General features: G+C 42.1%; 1 protein-coding gene across 11 annotated transcripts in view; it reads left to right on the top strand.

Moving 5' to 3' along the window:
- DOCK10 (dedicator of cytokinesis 10) overlaps positions 1 to 17,495 on the top strand; it is a 304,461-nt gene extending 286,966 nt beyond the window's left edge. For 7 of the 11 annotated variants that reach the window (XM_027514857.1, XM_027514851.1, XM_027514885.1 and 4 more), the window contains 7 exons: positions 5,480 to 5,626; positions 7,734 to 7,944; positions 9,622 to 9,812; positions 11,673 to 11,773; positions 12,415 to 12,553; positions 13,838 to 13,913; positions 16,747 to 17,495. In XM_027514857.1, the coding sequence (XP_027370658.1) occupies positions 5,480 to 5,626; positions 7,734 to 7,944; positions 9,622 to 9,812; positions 11,673 to 11,773; positions 12,415 to 12,553; positions 13,838 to 13,913; positions 16,747 to 16,808 (927 nt within the window). In that variant the 3' untranslated portion in view covers positions 16,809 to 17,495. The remainder of the gene's footprint in view (positions 1 to 5,479; positions 5,627 to 7,733; positions 7,945 to 9,621; positions 9,813 to 11,672; positions 11,774 to 12,414; positions 12,554 to 13,837; positions 13,914 to 16,746) is intronic. The other 4 variants (XM_027514867.1, XM_027514834.1, XM_027514876.1 and 1 more) reach the window with 2 other exon arrangements.
- The last annotated feature ends 1,295 nt before the right edge of the window (positions 17,496 to 18,790 follow it).

The raw sequence follows: 18,790 nt of genomic DNA, 5'->3' as shown, positions 1-18,790 counted from the left end.
CTCCGACTAGTACATACTTTTTTGTAATTCTTTAAATCCCTTCCCCTATCCATACCATATCAGTATTTTCTACCTTCATTTGTAAATTTGGGGTCATGGGTCCTCAACTCACCTACTAAAAGAATACTTGAAAACCCGTCTAACTAAATAGACTTGGGGGGAAAGGGGAATGATGGGAGAGAGCTACTTTCAAATGTCCTAACCTTGTTCTTTTTGCAGATTTCTCAGTAAAGTGTGCTGACCGTGCACCTGATGTTTTGTATGCTGCTAGTGTTCTCAGTTGTCTTTGATTTGAAAGTCAAAGTGAGCTTAAAAAGCAAAATGTCGTGTGAAATCTGCAGACCCAAGTACATGCCTGAACATGGTGCTCTGTAAACTCAAACCCCAGCTGCCTTTGAACAAAGGAGAACTAATGGAGGTCATTGTGATAAACAGCCTCTTTGATGACTCCTCAGTCACCATTGTTCAAATGATATTCAGATACCTGTCCCCAGACTCCAAACGAAGCACGTGAACTATTGTGTTCAATGGCAGCAGACAATGCACGTCACTTCATATTTGATGATAAAGAAATAACCAAATAGATTGGCACATTCCTCGAACATGTTCAGAATGAAGGTGCTAAAGATCTAAGAGAAAATCTTGACTATTTCACTAGCATAATCCCCATGGTCAGACATAATTTCCTTTTCATCACAGTACCTTATGTCCCTGTAAAATTCACTTTTTAATATTCAAACTGATGTCTCAAAATCATGCTCCAAGGATTATGGGAATATAATATGTGATCAACTCGTTGCCTCCACAAAGGCCTTTGTGTAAATATTTCAGTGTCCCCTGTAGACCAGTGCTTTCCCTTTACAGGGTTGACTAGAGTAATGTTATGTCTGCAATGAGCCAGACCCTGGAAAAGAATTTGGCAACTGTTCTTTTGCAGCAAGAACTTTAAAAACGCAAGTCTTGCATAGCATGACTTTTGTAATCCAACACCCTGGCATCATTGACTATGGAAATTTTACACAGAGCTGACTACATGAAACATCCCCCCAAGTGTCCCTGAAGTATTCATTTTAAGAGTAATGAATTGCCAGTAGTGATCAAACAACCACTGTAATCAATGAAATCCTTAGGCTCTGGTATTTAGCATGAAAGCAAGTAAGTGAATACTCATTGTATAACTTAAAACATCAGATGGCCCTGGGATGAAATGAGTGAAAGGCCTGGGGAATTTGATTCTATTCATCAAAGGATTGATTCCATGATTCTGTGATTCTCAATCATGCCTACATGGGTGTAGATACATTTTAAAATCTTGATAGAAAACGGGGTTGGGGTTCGGAGGGAAGAGCATTTGTACTGGGTACAACCATCACCTTCATGTCAGTGTATGATATACCCTTCTGGCTCCCCCCTTATATGAAAGTCATTGAGAAACATATATACACTGGGGTTCCTATTTCTGTGAAACCATTTCTCTGCACCTGTGAAGTTTTCTTTTCTTAGTATTCAGCCTATTATGATTTTCTGACCCATCTTTATACACGAGATTCCCCTTTGGATGCATTCCTCTGTGAGCGTTGAGTCAGTGGAATATAATAGCAGGGGCGCTTACATGTGATGTCCCAGTAATGATCTAGAGCTATTGCAGGATTCTGAAATACCTACCAAAACATCTAAGAAGGAGCCGATGATTTTTGTTGTCAATTTGTTGACGTATATTTTTATCATAACCTGTTGCTTTGAAATTTCATAATCTGTGCATCTTAACTCTACTGACTCAAAGTCCGTGTTTAACTTGGACACGTGCCGATTCCTAACCATGGCAGATCAGGGAGTTGTTGCCATGTAAAATGACACTTTAAAAAGTCAGCCTAGCTAGGGAAATGCAGAGGTCACATTTCCTGATGCTTTGAAATGCACTTTTCTCATCACTTCGGAGCAAAAGCAAAAGAGAAACTGCCCCTAGGTTTTCTTCACCTTGGGTCCTATTTATAAGTCAATTATTTCATGCACAGAGCATTAAAATTCCTTAAGATAGTCTCCTGTTCGTCACTGGGCTTTGCTTTGATGGTTTCCTTGGATAAAAGGCAAGCTCACATCCTAGCCATTTTCAGAGATGCCATTTCTCTGGCTCCATAAGCTCTTACACAAAGCCTGGCAGACAGCAGATTAACATGTATTCTGCTACACCAGCTCCTTTCTATTCATTTTATAAAATCGTCTCAATAGGTTTGTATCTCCATGTTCTATAAGTTGATTAATTCTAATCATAATTCTTTCTGATCAATCACTTACCAAAATATCAAAATAAGCATCAATAGTCCATTTACAATAAGGAAAAGTGTAATTCCCAAGCAAGAGAACTTGAGTGTGTATTTTTAAGCACTCAAAACTCAGTTAAACTATTTACCTCGTATTGTGTGTATGTGTGTGTGCTCAGTATTGTCTGACTCTGTGACCCTATGGACTGTAACCCACCAGGCACCTCTGTCCATGAGCTTTTCTCAGCAAGAATACTGGACTGGGTTGCCATTTCCTCTTTGAGGGATCTTCCCAACCCAGGAATCAAACCTGTATCTCCATTGCAGGTGGATTCTTTGCCGCTGAGCCACCAGGAAAGCCTTGCCTTATATTAGCCAGAACTCAAATTGCTCTGACAGTGTTTTCCTTTATTACTGTCATTATGCTCATCATAGCCAACAATCTCCGGTAGGCTGGGCACTGCCCTTAGGGTCTCCTAAGTCTAAATCTGTACTGATTCCCATCCTCCAGACCAAGGTGTAAGAATGAAAGAAAGTCACAGGTCATGACGAAGGCCACAAAGGTCATAGGAATGACAATAAAATACTGTTCTTTCCACTCCTTTTCTGCTAACTCTGCACTCAGAAATTTGTTAGGGGGAAAAAATTCACAGTGAAGATGTTTCTTTGTGCTAGTTTTCACACCTTGATGAAAAAATCTTTTCCTTAAATTTGGAAACATTTTTCTCATTGAAATGGAAGCAGTAAATGTGGCTTGAGCTATTGCCCTGTGGGGATTCTGGTTGACGGCCTCAGAAGTCAGTTCTCTTTTGTGTCAGTCTGTCAATTTTAGTCACTTACTTCTGACCTTGAATCAGACAAAACTCCATAAAGCATCAACAGGAAAAAACCTAACAGGCTGGAAGTCATGTGGGATAGGGTCAGACCTCACTACCCCTACAGAGTCTCGAAGAATGATGAGAGGCTTTGCTTGCTTTTAACATCACACATCACTGTTTTAGCAGTCTGGAGTCAAGGTACTCACAATCTGCTGTATTGGTCTTGAACACTTCTCAGAAAAATTGTTCAATAAAAACACCTGTACCAAAAGCAATGGAATCTTTTCAAGCTATACTTGGTGCAAATACATGCTTTTAAGATGTATGCTCTCTAAGAACGGCCTCATTCATCTGTTTATTCATTCAGCTAACGGGCAGGGATGTCTCTCTTAAGACCAGGCACTGCGCTAAACACTGGACATGCAGTGTGGAACAGGACACGTTCCTGCCCCCAAAAAGCCCAGAGTCAGTCAGGGAAACAGCAAGGAAACAGGCGATTACCTGCTTAACAGGAACGGTGCTGGTGAATGTGCCTTGTTCCTTGTCGTCAGTTACAGCCCATTTATGATACCAAGTATACTCTTCGTGCAGAGAAGGCAATGGCACCCCACTCCAGTACTCTTGCCTGGAAAATCCCATGGACGGAGGAGCCTGGTAGGCTGCAGTCCATGGGGTCACGAAGAGTCGGACACGACTGAGCGACTTCACTTTCACTTTTCACTGTCATGCATTGGAGAAGGAAATGGCAACCCACTCCAGTGTTCTTGCCTGGAGAATCCCAGGGACGGGGGAGCCTGGTGGGCTGCCGTCTACGGGGTCGTGCAGAGTCGGACACGACTGAAGTGACTGAGCAGCAGCAGCATACTCTTCGTGATGGTCAAACACCAGTGAAAGCGCTTTGCGAGTATAAAGCACCATACTGATGTGAGTTGTGATCAGTATTCTCAGATCACCTCACATTAGCTGTGGGGGAAAAAAACCAGCATCGGAATATTTTACCCAAATTTTTATATAATGAGTATGTTTTTAATGGTCAAAAATATAAAACAAGCAAAAAAAAAAATTATAGCTGAGGTATTTTATGACCTCTAGTATCTTCACTCAACCCTTAAAAGTTATTTCCTGGGCTTGCCTAGTGGCCCAGTGGTAAAGAATCCACCTCCCAATGCAGGAGACACCATTCAATCCCTGATCTGGAAAGATCCCACAAGCCACGGGGCAACTAAACCCATGTGCCACAACGACTGAGCCTGAGCTATAGAGCCAGGGAGCCACAGCTACTGAGCCCATCTGCCGCAGCTACTGAAGCCCGCACGCCCTAGAGCCCGCGCTCCGCAACACGAGAAGCCACCGCCATGAGAAGCCCGTGATCGCAACTAGAGAGCAGCCCCGGCTCTCCGCAACTAGAGAAAAGCCCGTGCAGCAACAAAGACCCAACACAGCCAACAAAATTATTTTTTTTTTTTTTAAGTTGCTTCCTTAGGGTAAACTCTGCAGTCAGAAGATTCCAGATGCACTCGGGTTCTTAACTGCAGACTTTCTCCAGTTATCTGAAGCCTCATGTCTTCCATAGGAAAAAATGCTTCTGTGTCTCTTCAATGAGAAAGAATTATAAAGATTGTCCCCATTTTCCTCAAAGGAAACTTCCCTTCCCCAAAACAAATTAACAGAGCTTAAAACCCACTTGCTCCTATGACATAAAAATGATGACATGGTTAATTTACTACTTTCAATCTTATGAGGTCTAGCTTTGCAAGAATGTAAGCAATCTATCAGTAAAGTGAATTGAATGATGAAATTGCATACAGCCGAGTTCCATCGGGCCCCTCATGAAATATTAATATAAAATAATTTTTAAAGTAGCAGTACTTGGGAGCGTAACACAAGTAATTTCTGTTATGGCTTTTCATCTCCAAGGATGTGGGATGAGATCAACCCGTTTAGATCCCTTCATGTGCCCCTATGGTTTTTCCTATGCTAGTTTCCAAGACTTGCAGAACTATTCATTAAAAATGATACCGCTCCTTGAAAAAAATACCAGAGTACTCCAGACTTTGTGTTCTACACCAAACTACCACAGGAGGGCATTCTTCCCCTAAAATATATACAAGCAGGGATTACCAGTGATTTCTACTAATAGAGAAAAACATGTGGAAGGTACCTCTGGAGGTTCTTTGGTCTGACTGGGGAATATTTGCATTAATGACTGATTCTAATATGATATTTTGCTTTCTTCACCTGATTTTTCTCTGATTGTGAATTTTATAGGGAGCTAACCTGTGGCATGGATGTCAACCAAAAGACTGGCTGTAATATCTAAGTAAATGGTTTTTGTTTAGCTCATGACTTGCAGTTGGAGTTCTCTAGTAAAATTGGTGGTTCACTATATGTCTTCTGTAGGGATTTTTTGAAGAAGAAGAAGGCAAAGAGTATATTTATAAAGAGCCTAAGCTGACAGGTCTCTCTGAGATTTCTCAAAGACTGCTCAAGCTCTATGCAGATAAATTCGGAGCAGACAATGTGAAGATAATCCAGGACTCCAATAAGGTAGGAGAATATTCGTGCAGGTGCAAAGAACTGATTTCCTTTTTTCTTCACTACATTTATTAAAGTTTTAAATTTTTGCCTGACTATGCAAAGTAAACTACCTAAGCTCTTTTGGTTGTTTGTTTATTGGTTGACTGGTGATGGGAGGGAGAGAGTCAAAAACTTTGTACATGTGTATTTGAGTAGCTTTTAGATAATCTTAAAAACAACTTACCAGCCCCTGCATCCCTCCCATGGTTTGTTTGTATTTGAATAGCAACCAAAGGGTTAAAGCAATTGGGCCCCATGATGGACTGGGAGAAAATAGCAAGAAATTATTTATTCAGTCATGGAGGTCTTCCTGGGTCATAAGAATTTGGAAATCTGCCCTCTTGTGACGGTACCAGACTTGCCAATCCCATTGTACTAAGCTGCAAACATCCAACTAACCTCCTCCCGGCTCCAGGAAGCAAACACTTACATCCTCTAATGAGATTACTCAGAATCTCTCTAATACACTTTGATTCATTTAGCCAACCTTAACTGAATACCTACTGCATTCCAGGCCCAGAACTAGGAGCTGGGGCAAACAGTCTCTTCCTTCCAGAGCTCACAGTTCACACGGAGCTAGGAAAAGGAGGATGTGTGCGAAAAGCTGGTTAAATAGAGTGCAGTGAGGTACCACAGGTGATGCGGTCTACGCCTTCAAGTCATACAGGGAAAGCTCAGGGCTGGGGCTCCCTGAACACCTCATTCATGGTTGGGTGACGCTTCACAGAGGGCATGATGTTTGAGCTGGGGATTGTAAGGTGAGAGGTAAGAAGGTATTTGCTGGAAGCAAAGGGTAGCTGAGAAACCAGCACATGCAATGATGGGGGTATTTAGGGGAAGGTGTGTTTGAGGAATGGGAGGTCTTTGAAGCACAGTTTGGATAGTAGAATGTGACAGAAGGTGGAGCTAGAGAAGATGGTTTGTACTCTATTGTATTGGCCTCTGTTGGGCTACAAAAGAGGTCTTTTATCCTTTTCCTCTTTTGCAAAGCTGGTATTTAGAAGGATATAAGATCTGGATAGAAGATTAGATTTCTGAATCTGGGCGGAAGTTGTTACAAATGTGTTCATCATTCTTAACTTGAAAGGTGCAAACTCCTTCCCCATAAAGAGGGACAGAACTCAAACCACTATCATGGTCGCCCTCCTACATGGAAAGTAGAGGCAGCTCCTAGTGGTGAGAGAAATGCCAAATTTGTTGTCAGAACAACTGGAGTCTTCATTCCACTGTGCTACCACTTAGCAGCTGGTGGTCCATCCTGGAGAAGGTGGTTGGTCACTCTGAGTCTCCATTTTTTAATCTGTAAAAATGGTTATACTTATATCCATCCTACAGTAGCATTACAGATTAATTCACGAGCCTCCTCAAATCTCTTGAATTAGATAAGCAGTGGATGGGTGAATGGATGGAGAAAGTTGGAAGAAGTTTAAAAACTCTTCAAGAAGTCATTAGAAAAGAGGCAGGGAGCAGGGAGGACCTTTCGCCTCTTTTCCATGCTATTTGTCAAGGCTACTCACCAAAACAGAGTTAGTTTTAAAAGTTATATACAATAACTTATTGTAGATTAGAGAAGGCGAGAAATTGAAAAGAAAAATGTTTGCAATCACGTGACAGGTTATCAGTTACTCTTCTAAACCAATGAGGAACCTCCTAACACATTACAAGCCCATAGCTCATGGCTCCAGTCTAGGTAACATGGCTAATTGTAGAGAGAAAAAGAGATGTATTTCCACTCTTAACACGCTTGATTCAAGCCAAAGATGAAGATATTGAATACAGAAAAGAAAGAAAATAAAAGATTAAATAATATGTCATAGCCAAGTACTTTTATTTCAGAGCCCCAGGGACTTAGCACAGCTGGCTCCGATTTGTTCTCTGTCACCATCTGGCTGCTTGACCACAGTCCAGCCAATTACTCTTTCTGTGGTTTCCATTCACCCAGCCCTCAGATGATGTCATTGGCCATTTTCATCCAAGGCTCAGAACGCCAAGCTGCAGGGGTACTGGGCTCCCCACCTTTCTTCCAGGAGCACCCCAGGCCCACCACTCTTTCTCTGTGCACAATGTGTTAAAACAGGTGAACCCCAAGGATTTGGACCCAAAATACGCCTACATCCAGGTGACCTATGTCACGCCATTCTTTGAGGAAAAGGAAATAGAGGACCGGAAGACGGACTTCGAAATGCACCACAATATCAACCGCTTCGTCTTTGAGACGCCCTTCACGTTGTCGGGCAAGAAGCACGGTGGCGTGGAGGAGCAGTGCAAACGGAGGACCGTCCTGACAAGTAAGTGCCGGTCCCCAAGTGCACGTCCCCCTGCAGGGTCCTGGGTTAGGCTGGACTCAAGAAATCAAGACACTTCAGTCTTTGCAGCGTGCGTGCATTCGTGCTAAGTCGCTTCAGTCAGGTCCAATTCTGTGCAGCCCTGTGGACTGTAGCCCGCCAGGCTCCTCTGTCCCTGTGATTCTCCAGGCAAGAATACTGGAGTGGGTTGCCATGCCCTCCTCCAGGGGATCGTCCCAACCCAGGGGTCGAACCCAGATCTCTTACCTCTCCTGCATTGGCAGGCAGATTCTTTACCACTAGCATCACCTGGGAAGCCCCTCAATCTTGCAGACAAGGACCTAACATGTGCTAACTTGGAAATGAGTGCCAGGAAGCCCAGACCTCCTCTTGTCCCTTGTCTGGAAACAAGAGACCCTTGACAAGTCAGCCAAAACAGAAACTGTCATAGAGTTAAAGTCACTTTATCCGCCGCTTCCCTTTAGATCTTCCAGTGATGATGGTCATGGTGTCTTGGGAAAGGCACTCTGAGCATTCCTCTCCTCTCTCCCTGAACCTACCCTCAGTTATTGCAGAGTCAACTGCTCTCAGATGTATGTGCTTTGGGGACAGATTCTAAACCATTCGGGAATTCAGGTTTCTCATCTGTGAAACAGATGCAGAGGGTTTTCCTCCACCATCCCTTCCATACTATCTAGATCTATTCTATGAGCTGGTCATCCTTTCCACATTCAGTAAGTGCCTATAGGTGTCGGACAGTGTTTTGAGAATTCAAATAGATAAAACACAATTCATCCCTTCAAGGCGCTCACTGTCTGATAGGAAAAAGAGCCAAGCAAAGCAAGAATTTTAGGTGAGCCCAGCATGAGAAATGAAATGGGAACCCCCCAGAGAGGACTTTAAGGCAGACTCGGGTCATGGGGAATAAACACAGGCATCTGAATGAATGAGACCCAAGGCATCTTCAGAGGTGAGCAATCCTGGGTTTTGCAGTAGGTACGTGGCTAGCAGTCACATCCAAACTATGAGAAAACAGTCATCTTCAGTAAACTTTACCAGAACTTTTGTAACAAAAAAAGAAACTAGAACAAAGCTATTATAGTCTATGCTTGTTGTTGTTTAATCACTAAGTCACGTCCAACTCTTTTGTGACCCCACAAGGCTCCATGGGATTTCCCAGGCAAGAATACTGGAGTGGGTGGGTGGCCATTTCCTTCTCCAGGGGATCTTCCCAATCCAGGGACTCAACCTGCATTCCCTGCATTGCAGACAGATCCTTTACCACTGAGCCACTGGGGAAGCCCCATAGTATGTGCTGTTCAGTATCTATTTAAGTCACAGCTTTATTGTGACTCAATGTAATTTTTTTTTGAACTACAAGTTGTAGTGGAAACTATTGTCTTTTCAGTGTTTAGAGACTCTAAATGTCTAGTCCAGCCTTGGCAATGAGGAGATGTCACTAGTGAAGTGGGGAAGAACATGCCAGGCAAAAGTAGCTGGGAGAAAAGTAAGAGGTGTGTGAGAGCACGGCACATAGAGAAAAATGGCTCACATACATAGAGAACGTGCAGGATAGAATGTTCTGAGTGCAAAGACTCAGGGTCATCCTGATCTTCAGGGGAACCCGTGACCTTTCACTAGCCCTTGACCTTGAAATGCTCTTGTATTGCTTTTGTGCAGCAAGTCACTTGTTCCCCTACGTGAAGAAGAGGATACAGGTTGTTAGCCAGTCAAGCACAGAACTGAATCCCATTGAAGTGGCGATTGACGAGATGTCCAAGAAAGTTTCCGAGCTTAATCAGCTTTGCACGATGGAAGAAGTGGACATGATCAGACTGCAGCTCAAACTCCAAGGCAGTGTCAGTGTAAAGGTGAGCGTCACCCAGAGCTGAGATGCACACGGTCAGTGGAACCTGGTACAAAAATGATGCCCCTTGGAATTCTTTGACAAAGAGTATGAGAGACATTTTTCTGGTTTTGATACCATCCAACACCTTTATCTGAATCTTTAAAATGTTGTTTCCTTGTGGAGGTACCAAACACCTAGGGGAAATCTTTCTTAGGTTTTAGCTAAAATAAAACTTATTTTTTTTCAACTGTCCTTTCCCATCTTCTCTGGATAAACTGTGTTCTATATTCTAAATTCTAACAAATGAATTAATGAATGAATTAGCATGGCTTTTTAAAATTTGTCAGAAACAGACGTACAAAATTGTTCAAAAACAAAAATGTTTAAATGTTTATTCATTCATAAATGTGCATCAGTATTTATGTCAAGGTCCTGAGAGGAAGCAGATGGCCTGTTCACAGTGAGGAAATGAAGAGAATATAATTAAATAGACTCTTTTGAGAATGTATAAGCAGTATTTAGGAAAACCAAAGAGGGCAGGCACTTGGGGCATAAGACTGAGGGACTATCACCCTCCCCAAACCTTAAGACTCAGGGGAGAGAAGAGTTATTGGAAGAAGAGAGAGAGTTGAGAACCAACTCATGATAGACATACACAGTTTCTGCTGGGGAATTGCAAGGAGGAGGCCATGGGCCTAAATACTCTGACAGGGCTGAGACTAGGGTGCAGTGAGCAAGGCATTTCCCTTGGGCACAAAATTAAGGGAGCATCAAAAAACTCAGTAATCAAGCTAAAATAATACTTTAATGCTCCACTTCTAAAAATCAAAAGTAACTTCACAAAACCAGATTGAACAAAGTATTAAAATTTTAAATAAAGGCAGGCCAGTAACAGTGCCACACGGAGCCATGCAGGAGGCTGAGGCCAAAGGAAAACAGTACCACTGATCTTGATGTTGACCTGGCTCTCCTCTTCCCTGCCCACCTCTTGTCTGTATCCCCATGGCTGACTCAATGATAATAATTTCTTTAAAGCCAGAAGGCAAAAGAGCCATTGTTACACTCCAAATGGGACAGCTTCCCTCAGCACATGGCTGAGCAGTGGAAGGTTGAGAGGAATATGAAGAAACTAAGGCAAGTATTCTGTAGGGTCTGTCCTCTCTACCACACGGGCAGCAGCTGGTGAGCAAAGCCATCTGAATATGCCTCAAATACAGCCTTAGCTTCCTCCTTCTTTCACCTCCTTCCTTCCAGCCCCACAGTCATAGGCAAGGATCATACACTCTGAGGAATGCAAACCCCTTCACTAATGACAGCCTATGCATGCTTGTGAGCATGACCAGGGCCTGGCATTGTGCCTTCATCCAGCAAATCTAGAAAGTCCCTCCCTGGACCAGAATCTGCCAGACTGTCCAGTGAGACATGAAAGAACAGTGGTTCCCGGCGCGATGCCGAGATCACGACCACTGCATAATGTCTCTTATTAGTAGCTGTGTGTTTGCTTGAATGTTTGTAGGGGGAAAAGTGACTAGCCCAGCAAACATTTGACTTCACAGATGTTGAATGTATTTAAGTAAATAAAGATGAGTCTAGTTTTCAGAGTTATTAAGAAAATAACAGTGCTTGCCGAATTTGTGGATATAGCAAAAACATGACATGGTGGCCACACGACTGAAGTTTAGGAAGGATGGCAAGGAAGTGTGGAGTTCAGATGCGTCCTCTAGTCGCTCACTGACTGGTCTAGAGACAGCAGATAAGACAGATACAAGGGGATGTGAGAGAATTAGGGGGGCCGCATGGTGGAGGCGCCTCTTTCTAGCCATGGAGAGGACTCCATGGAGGAGATATTACCGTTCTTAGCCAATTCTCTTCTCCCCAATAGGTTAATGCCGGACCAATGGCCTATGCACGGGCTTTTCTTGAAGAAACCAATGCAAAGAAATACCCTGACAACCAAGTAAAGCTTTTGAAGGAAATCTTCAGGTAAGACTTTCTCTGTTGAGCTGTTCTTCCTTGAATTCCTTCAGACAGGGCGTCAGGAATGAATGCCCCCAGGGAGCCACTGACAGACCCTCTTCTCCGTAGCCTAGTTTATCAGCAGCCTGACTTCAAGTTGCCACTTTCTTATTTTGTTTTCTTTTAATGTTTATGTATTTGGCTGTGTCAGGTTTTAGTTGAGGCATGCAGGATCCTTGCATATGCAGGATCTTTCCTTGGGGTGCAGGAGCTCTCTGGTTGTAGTGTGTGGGCTTACTTGCCCCACGTATATATGGAATCTTAGTTTGCCTGACCAAGGATCAAACCCACCTCCTCTGCATTGCAAGACAAATTCTTAACCCTTGGATCACCAGGGAAGTCTGTAAATTGCCAGTTTCTGAAAGTGAAAGAAAGTGAAAGTCGATCACTGGTATCAGACTCTTTGCGACTTCACAGACTATACACTCCATGGAACTCTCCAGGCCAGAATACTGGAGTGGGTAGCCTTGCCCTTCTCCAGGGGATCTTCCCAACCCAGGGATCAAACCCAGGTCTCCCACACTGCAGGCAGATTCTATACTAGTTGAGCCACCAGGGAAGCCACTTTCTAGGGTTGCTTGTTAATTTGCTTATTGCCGTCACTAAAGGCAATTTGCAGATGCGTGTGGCCAGGCCCTGGATGTGAATGAGCGCCTCATCAAGGAGGACCAGCTGGAGTACCAGGAGGAACTGAGGTCCCATTACAAGGACATGCTCAGCGAGCTCTCGGCAATCATGAATGAGCAGGTGAGGCTTTCCCCGTCTATGCATAGGAAGTGCCCATTTTATCCCCCATGCCACGAAGACAGGAAAGAGTCTCTTTCTTTTCCTGCTACTGAAATCCCTGCATTTTCACAAACACCTTGTTCCTGAGCTGTTCTCTTCCCCATGTACATCACCCCTTGTCTCAAAGGAAAGAGATCAGATTGGAGAAAAATCTGTAGAAAAAGAAAATTGAGAACCCAGATGCTTTCCAGTTTTCAGAGACATTTATCCAAACCAGACGTGTGTTGGTTTTCTAGAACAGATGACGCCTAATTAGACACCAAGAGCACTGGGTGACGTTCCTGCTAGAGTTTATTACCACGCCCAGTGCCCCTGATTCAGGACCTCACAACCTCCAGGCTGGGATGTGCAGTTCCATAGTACTCCCACTAGGGGTCTCTGCACAGTTCTCAGGAAGAAGACAGGAACTTAGGGTCCTGGACTTCTATAGTCAAGGTTGCCTCTACAGAGACTGAGCCTCTAGACGATATGCAGATTGGGATAAACTTAACCCTCCATCCCACAAGCAAGTCATTCATGATTTCAGTGTGTTCCATAAGACTGCACAAAATGTAGACATTCAATAATCACTACTTTGGGGGGTATTGAGAATCAAGTGATCAAAACCAAATTCAGTTTGTTTGGGCCTACTTCCAGCATCCATCAACCCTCACACTCCACCTGGATGTCTCTTCACCCACCAGGTGAAGAGTTAGATGTGTTCTTTACAGAATAACTGAGGGGGAGAACTTGAGCTAACCTCCCAATAGTGCCTCATGCATGGTAGCCATTCATTAAGTATTAATTCCCTCTCCTTTCCTAAAATGGAAAATGGTGTTTAGTGTTATTAATAAATAACACTGTCACAAAACATGAAATGTGTCATACCCTTCTTTTATTCTAATTAAATTTCCCTTTTTTTTTTTCTCTTCTTTTCCATCTCATTCTACCCACATTTTAAGTTCTCCATAGCAGTTAGAGAAAGAAATGGTTATTTGACTTATGTTGCAAAGAAAAAAATCTCCTGGATAGGATTTTTAGTGGAGAAAGTGTTGGTTTGGAATTGTTAAGGGGTAATGGGAATTAAATACTCAGGAGTGATGCCTTAACAGATGGGGAAATCATAAATCTGAGAGTAAAACAAAAAGAACAAGCAATGGATCTGTACATTGGAAAAGATGACTAAGAAATGCTTGTTTCCAGCTGTAAATTGCATCTGACCTTGAAACTTTGGGCAAAAATGCTTTTCTCTTTTTTTCCTGGCAGCTCTGCCGCGGTCCATGTCTATACAGCTTCTGTTCCTCTGTGTCTAGTATTTCCCTCAGTACTGTAAGCAAAAGCGGTATGTTTTTCTTTCCTTATGTTGACTCTGTCCTTTGTGGCCTTCTGGTCTACCTGTTCCTTTTCCCCAGGCACCTCCATAGTCACAAGTGTTCTGTAAAAATGCTTATTTAATTAAATCAACTTTGTTTCCATTTCAAGGTAGGTCAATATTAAAATAAAAAGCCTACTAAAATCAAAAAGCTAATTGACAACTTAGCGTTTAAAAGAAAAATATATGTCCTATCAACTTCTAAAATATATTTGAGCTCATTTGTATCCAAAATGAAGATTCATTATATCTCAAAGGGCTAAAAAAATAAAAAATAAAAAAACAGAGACAATGGCCAGGTGATTTAGAGGAAGGAAAATAACTTTTTTTCTAGAAAACTTTTGCTAACAGAAGCAGAATTTGACTCTGAGCGTCCTAGAAACTGACGTAAAGAAACTAATGGATTACACAGGTCTTATTATTTAGCAAAAGAAATAGATCTGTTGGCAGGAAAGATAAACTTTCTCCTGGTCCTGAGCCTCTATAGTGATTTGTCACATAGGTTTTATATATGGACAATGACTACAGTGTTCATGATATCCTCAAAAAAAAAAAAAAGTTTTCTTTAAAAATGTCTTACTCTATTAAATGGCCATTCCACATTTCCATCTTAGATTAAAATGAGGAAAAAATATTCACTTCTAACTCTGAAGAGGAAATTCTAGAAGAGGCACTATTTAATTATAATTATCAACCACAAGTTTAAGTTAACCATAGCAGAACTATGTATTCTGCAGCAAAATAAGCTATCTTTATGACAAATATTGATAAGTGTCTTGAGTTGGTTGTAATGTCAGAAATAGCAAAAGATGGTGTCCTTAAAGTCCAAAGTAGTTTAAAAAGGGGGTGTAAATCTCAATTCAGATTTATAACAAAAAATGTTTGCTTCTTTCCTCAATATTTTTACTGAAAAGGCATTTGACTCTAATGTTTGGGTTGGCACTCTAGTAGAGGGAAGGGTAGTCAAATTTTAGCATAATCCTATAATGCATGAATGAGCCTTAATCTGTGACGCATGAATACCTTTACATACCTTGATACTCATCCACGTATTCTGGAAACAGATACATGTATAATTACAGTGAAGAGAGGAATTCTACCATTAAACTTGTTAACAATAGAAACAGAATGGATAGACAGACATAGAAAAACAGAAATAGAATTGATTATGCAGTTCATTCCGAGAGCGTCCAGAAAAGTCTAAGGTAAAAGGCAAACACTAAAGCCACTGCCTAATGAAAGAACCTTCAATATAAGGAGTGGGATGGAGCGGGATGAGGTAGACGCTCATGTGTAAAAATGGAGATGTGGACATGGAGCTGCTAAAGTGACAAGCAGGCAGCAATTACCTTTTCAGACAGCCAGGATGCCAAGCTATTTTATAAATGGCCAAAAACCATAAAAGCCTCTTTTGATGGAGGCCAAAGTAATACATATAACCATTGGATGAAACATAAGATGCTGATTTGCTGTCTGTTTCACCGTTTAAAAGGATGACAGCATAGTGAAGTCAACACTGGTAACGGATAGCAAATATTAAAAAAAAAAAAAAAAAACACAAGAGGGAACACATCTATTCTGTTACCGTGCCAAGCAGGCCAGATCCAAAGGCATGTTGCTTTTTGAGTTTCAGATACATTGTTTGCCAATGTATTTAAACAGAACTTGTGACACTGATCATAAGGAGAACTTATTGATAGTATAAGGTACACGGATGCTGTGGGGACAGAGAAGCCATTCTGTCCCAGAAAAGCAGTAGAGCCAAAGCCTGGTAACGTGTAAAGTCAGTGAGAAAACCAGGAATTTTAAATATTCATTAAGCCTCTTCTGCACCAAGGTTTTAGAGGTGCCTGGGGTTTCTGGAATTGTTACTGTGTTCACATATCATTAGTTGAACAGATCTGACAGGGAAGTACAGTTAGGGCATATTAACATTATTTTCGAAAGTAAAATCAGATCAAGGTATATATTTTTTTCCTCCTATTTCCATTAATGGAAACATTTAAATGAGGCTTCAGATGTTTTCTTTGGAGGCAGATTTTGACAATACTTATTATGACCTTTGCAAATAAAATAAAATTCCAGAATTACTCAAACACATCCATAAGATTCATTCACATTTAAAAACATATCTGATAGTTGAAGAGAATCAGGAAACTACTTCAAATCTGGTCAACATGGCTGAGATGTAGGCTGGGAAGAAAAAGCTCTTCAGATTATACAGAGTGAAGTAAGTCAGAAAGAAAAACACCAATACAGTATATTAATGCATATATATGGAATTTAGAAAGATGGTAATGATGACCCTATATGCGAGACAGCAAAAGAGACACAGATGTAAAGAACAGATTTTTGGACTCCATGGGAGAAGGCGAAAGTGAGATGATCTGAGAGAATAGCACTGAAACATGTATAGTACCATGTGTAAAATAGATGACCAGTCCAAGTTCGATGCATGAAACAGGGCACTCAAAGCCGTTGCACTGGGACAACCCTGAGGGATGGGATGGGGTGGGAGGTGGGAGGGGGGTTCAGGATGGGGGACACATGTACACCCATGGCTGATTCATGTCAGTGTATGGCAAAAACCACCACAATATTATAAAGTAATTAGCCTCCAATTAAAATAATTTTTTTTAAAACTCAAGTTTGATAAGAGCATTTTCAAAATTTGCAGATTCCTTGTGGGGAAATTTTTTTTTAAAGTCAGTGTTCTGGGTTTTGCTTTTGTATTTGAAGTTATTAACACAGACCTCTCTATTATCGTTTTGTTTTATCGCATTGTGTTTTGTCCTGTCTGAAGATTACCTACCGGGACGACCCATCAAAGCGAGGAGTGGAGCGAACTTGCAGTCGAGTAATTAACAAGGCGGCTCCCTCTCTGCCCACGGTCTCTGTCTCACCTAGTGGAGAAGTTTGAGAAGTCCACAGCATCGGACACTCCTCCTTCAAGGGAACTCTGAATTTGCAGCTAATCTCGGGGAAGAGAAAGATAACATTTAATTTATTTGAAGTTTTTATGGTGGTGTTCATTTGTTTTTTACCTCGCTAGCTTGAGAATTTTGCCAGCCTCCAGATTTGCACATTTATTACAATTTTTTTTTTCCTTTGAGTGACGTTGATCAAGCCAAGCTAAATATATGCTATGAAATTCCAATGAATGTGTAATTCAAAAGCTGACTGTAAGTCTGCTGTCGGTCACATTATGTTCAATACCCAGTCCTCGCACACATATTTTGAAGGTCAAAGTGAATGTTTTTGTAACATTTAAGCGTATTTCAGATGTAAATAGAAGATTGTAAAATATATGGTTTTTACCAAATTTAAAAGAACCTTTTTAGGTATTACTTATGACAGTGCTAAAATTATATGAATAACATTTCAGATACTGTTATTAAAATATTTGTGTATGTGTACAAAAGTGTTGATAAATACTAATCTTTAAAGTTTGTGGAGTTTATTTGTAATATATGTGCTCTTAAAAGCAATGAGATGTGAAATTATGGAAGCCTTTTGTTGTTCATAGAAATAAAAAAATACAATTACTTTGCATTTGGTTCCCTCTTGAAGAGAGTTGCCACTAAAAGTGGTTCATGGGACCGGGCAGCTGCTGAATGCCTACTTATGATTTATGATGCCTTAGCAAGAAGTCGGGACAAGGACTTGAACCTCAGCAGGACAAAGATTCGAAGATCAACTGGACAGACCAGGGTTTTCCAATCCCAAGAGATAACTAGACTGATTGGAAGAAGATACATTGAATCAGAATCTTAAGGGTTATGGTAATTTTTAGGACTCTGCACAGATATTCCATTCTATATATGTGTAGTGGGATTGCATTCCGTACCTTTTTTTTTTTGGTTGCACTGGGTCTTTGCTGCTTCGCACAGGCTTTCTCTGGTTGCAGGAAGAAGCAGGGGCTACTCTGTTGCAGTGCACAGGCTTCTCATTGCAGTGGCTTCTCTTGTGGAGCACAGGCTCCAGGCGAGCAGGCTTCAGCAGCTGCAGCATATAGACTTAGGAGTTGCAGCACATGGGCTCAGTAGCTCACCAGCTTACTTGCTGTGCAGCATATGGAGTCTTCCCAGCCCTGGGATTGAACCTGTGTCCCCTGCATTGGCAGGCTGATTCTTACCCACTGTGCCACCAGGGAAGTCCTTGTGCCTTTTTGAAGCTAGAGTTGACCACTCTTTAGCCATTGAAAGTCAGCCAGTCCAGGTCCTGCTTGCTTGACTACACATACACCCTGCACTAGACCCACAGTGTTCTACTCACTTGAAAACAAAACAAAACCAAAGCAACGGCTTTGCTGATGGGCCACTGGTTAAGAATCTGCCTGCCAATGCAGAGGATCTTCACGACCCAGGGACTGAACCCGGACCTCCCACATTGCAGGCAGATTCTTTCCCGTCTCGGCCCCCTGGGAAGCCCCCCACCACATAAACCCAGCCCGTATGCATCAGGATTCAGCTGAATTCACACCTGTGGTGGCCACTGTGATAGGACACCCAGAGCCACCTTCCAGGGTTGAGACTCCTGTTTCCCCAGCAGCCAGCTCTCTAGGAAACTCACATTCAATGACTGGTTGATGGCAGGAAGGGCAAAGGCCTGGCCTCATTGTCTCAACTCAAGATGACTCTGAATGGCCATCCAGGCTCCCCAGCTCTGACTTGAGAGCAACCTGAGACTACATCACAGTTCATCTTCTCTCCATAAATCCTTTGAAAAGGATTCTTAGGAGACATGGACTCCCAACACATTTCCTGCATATAAATCTCCACGTCAGAGTCTGTTTCTTGGGGGAACAGATCAAGTCAAGAGCTTTTCCAGAAGCTTTGCTCACATGG

This window comes from Bos indicus x Bos taurus, chromosome 2, assembly GCF_003369695.1.
Source record: "Bos indicus x Bos taurus breed Angus x Brahman F1 hybrid chromosome 2, Bos_hybrid_MaternalHap_v2.0, whole genome shotgun sequence".
Classification (NCBI taxonomy): domain Eukaryota; kingdom Metazoa; phylum Chordata; class Mammalia; order Artiodactyla; family Bovidae; genus Bos; species Bos indicus x Bos taurus.
Note: the sequence above shows the minus strand (reverse complement) of the source record. Positions and strands in the feature narration are given on the sequence as shown.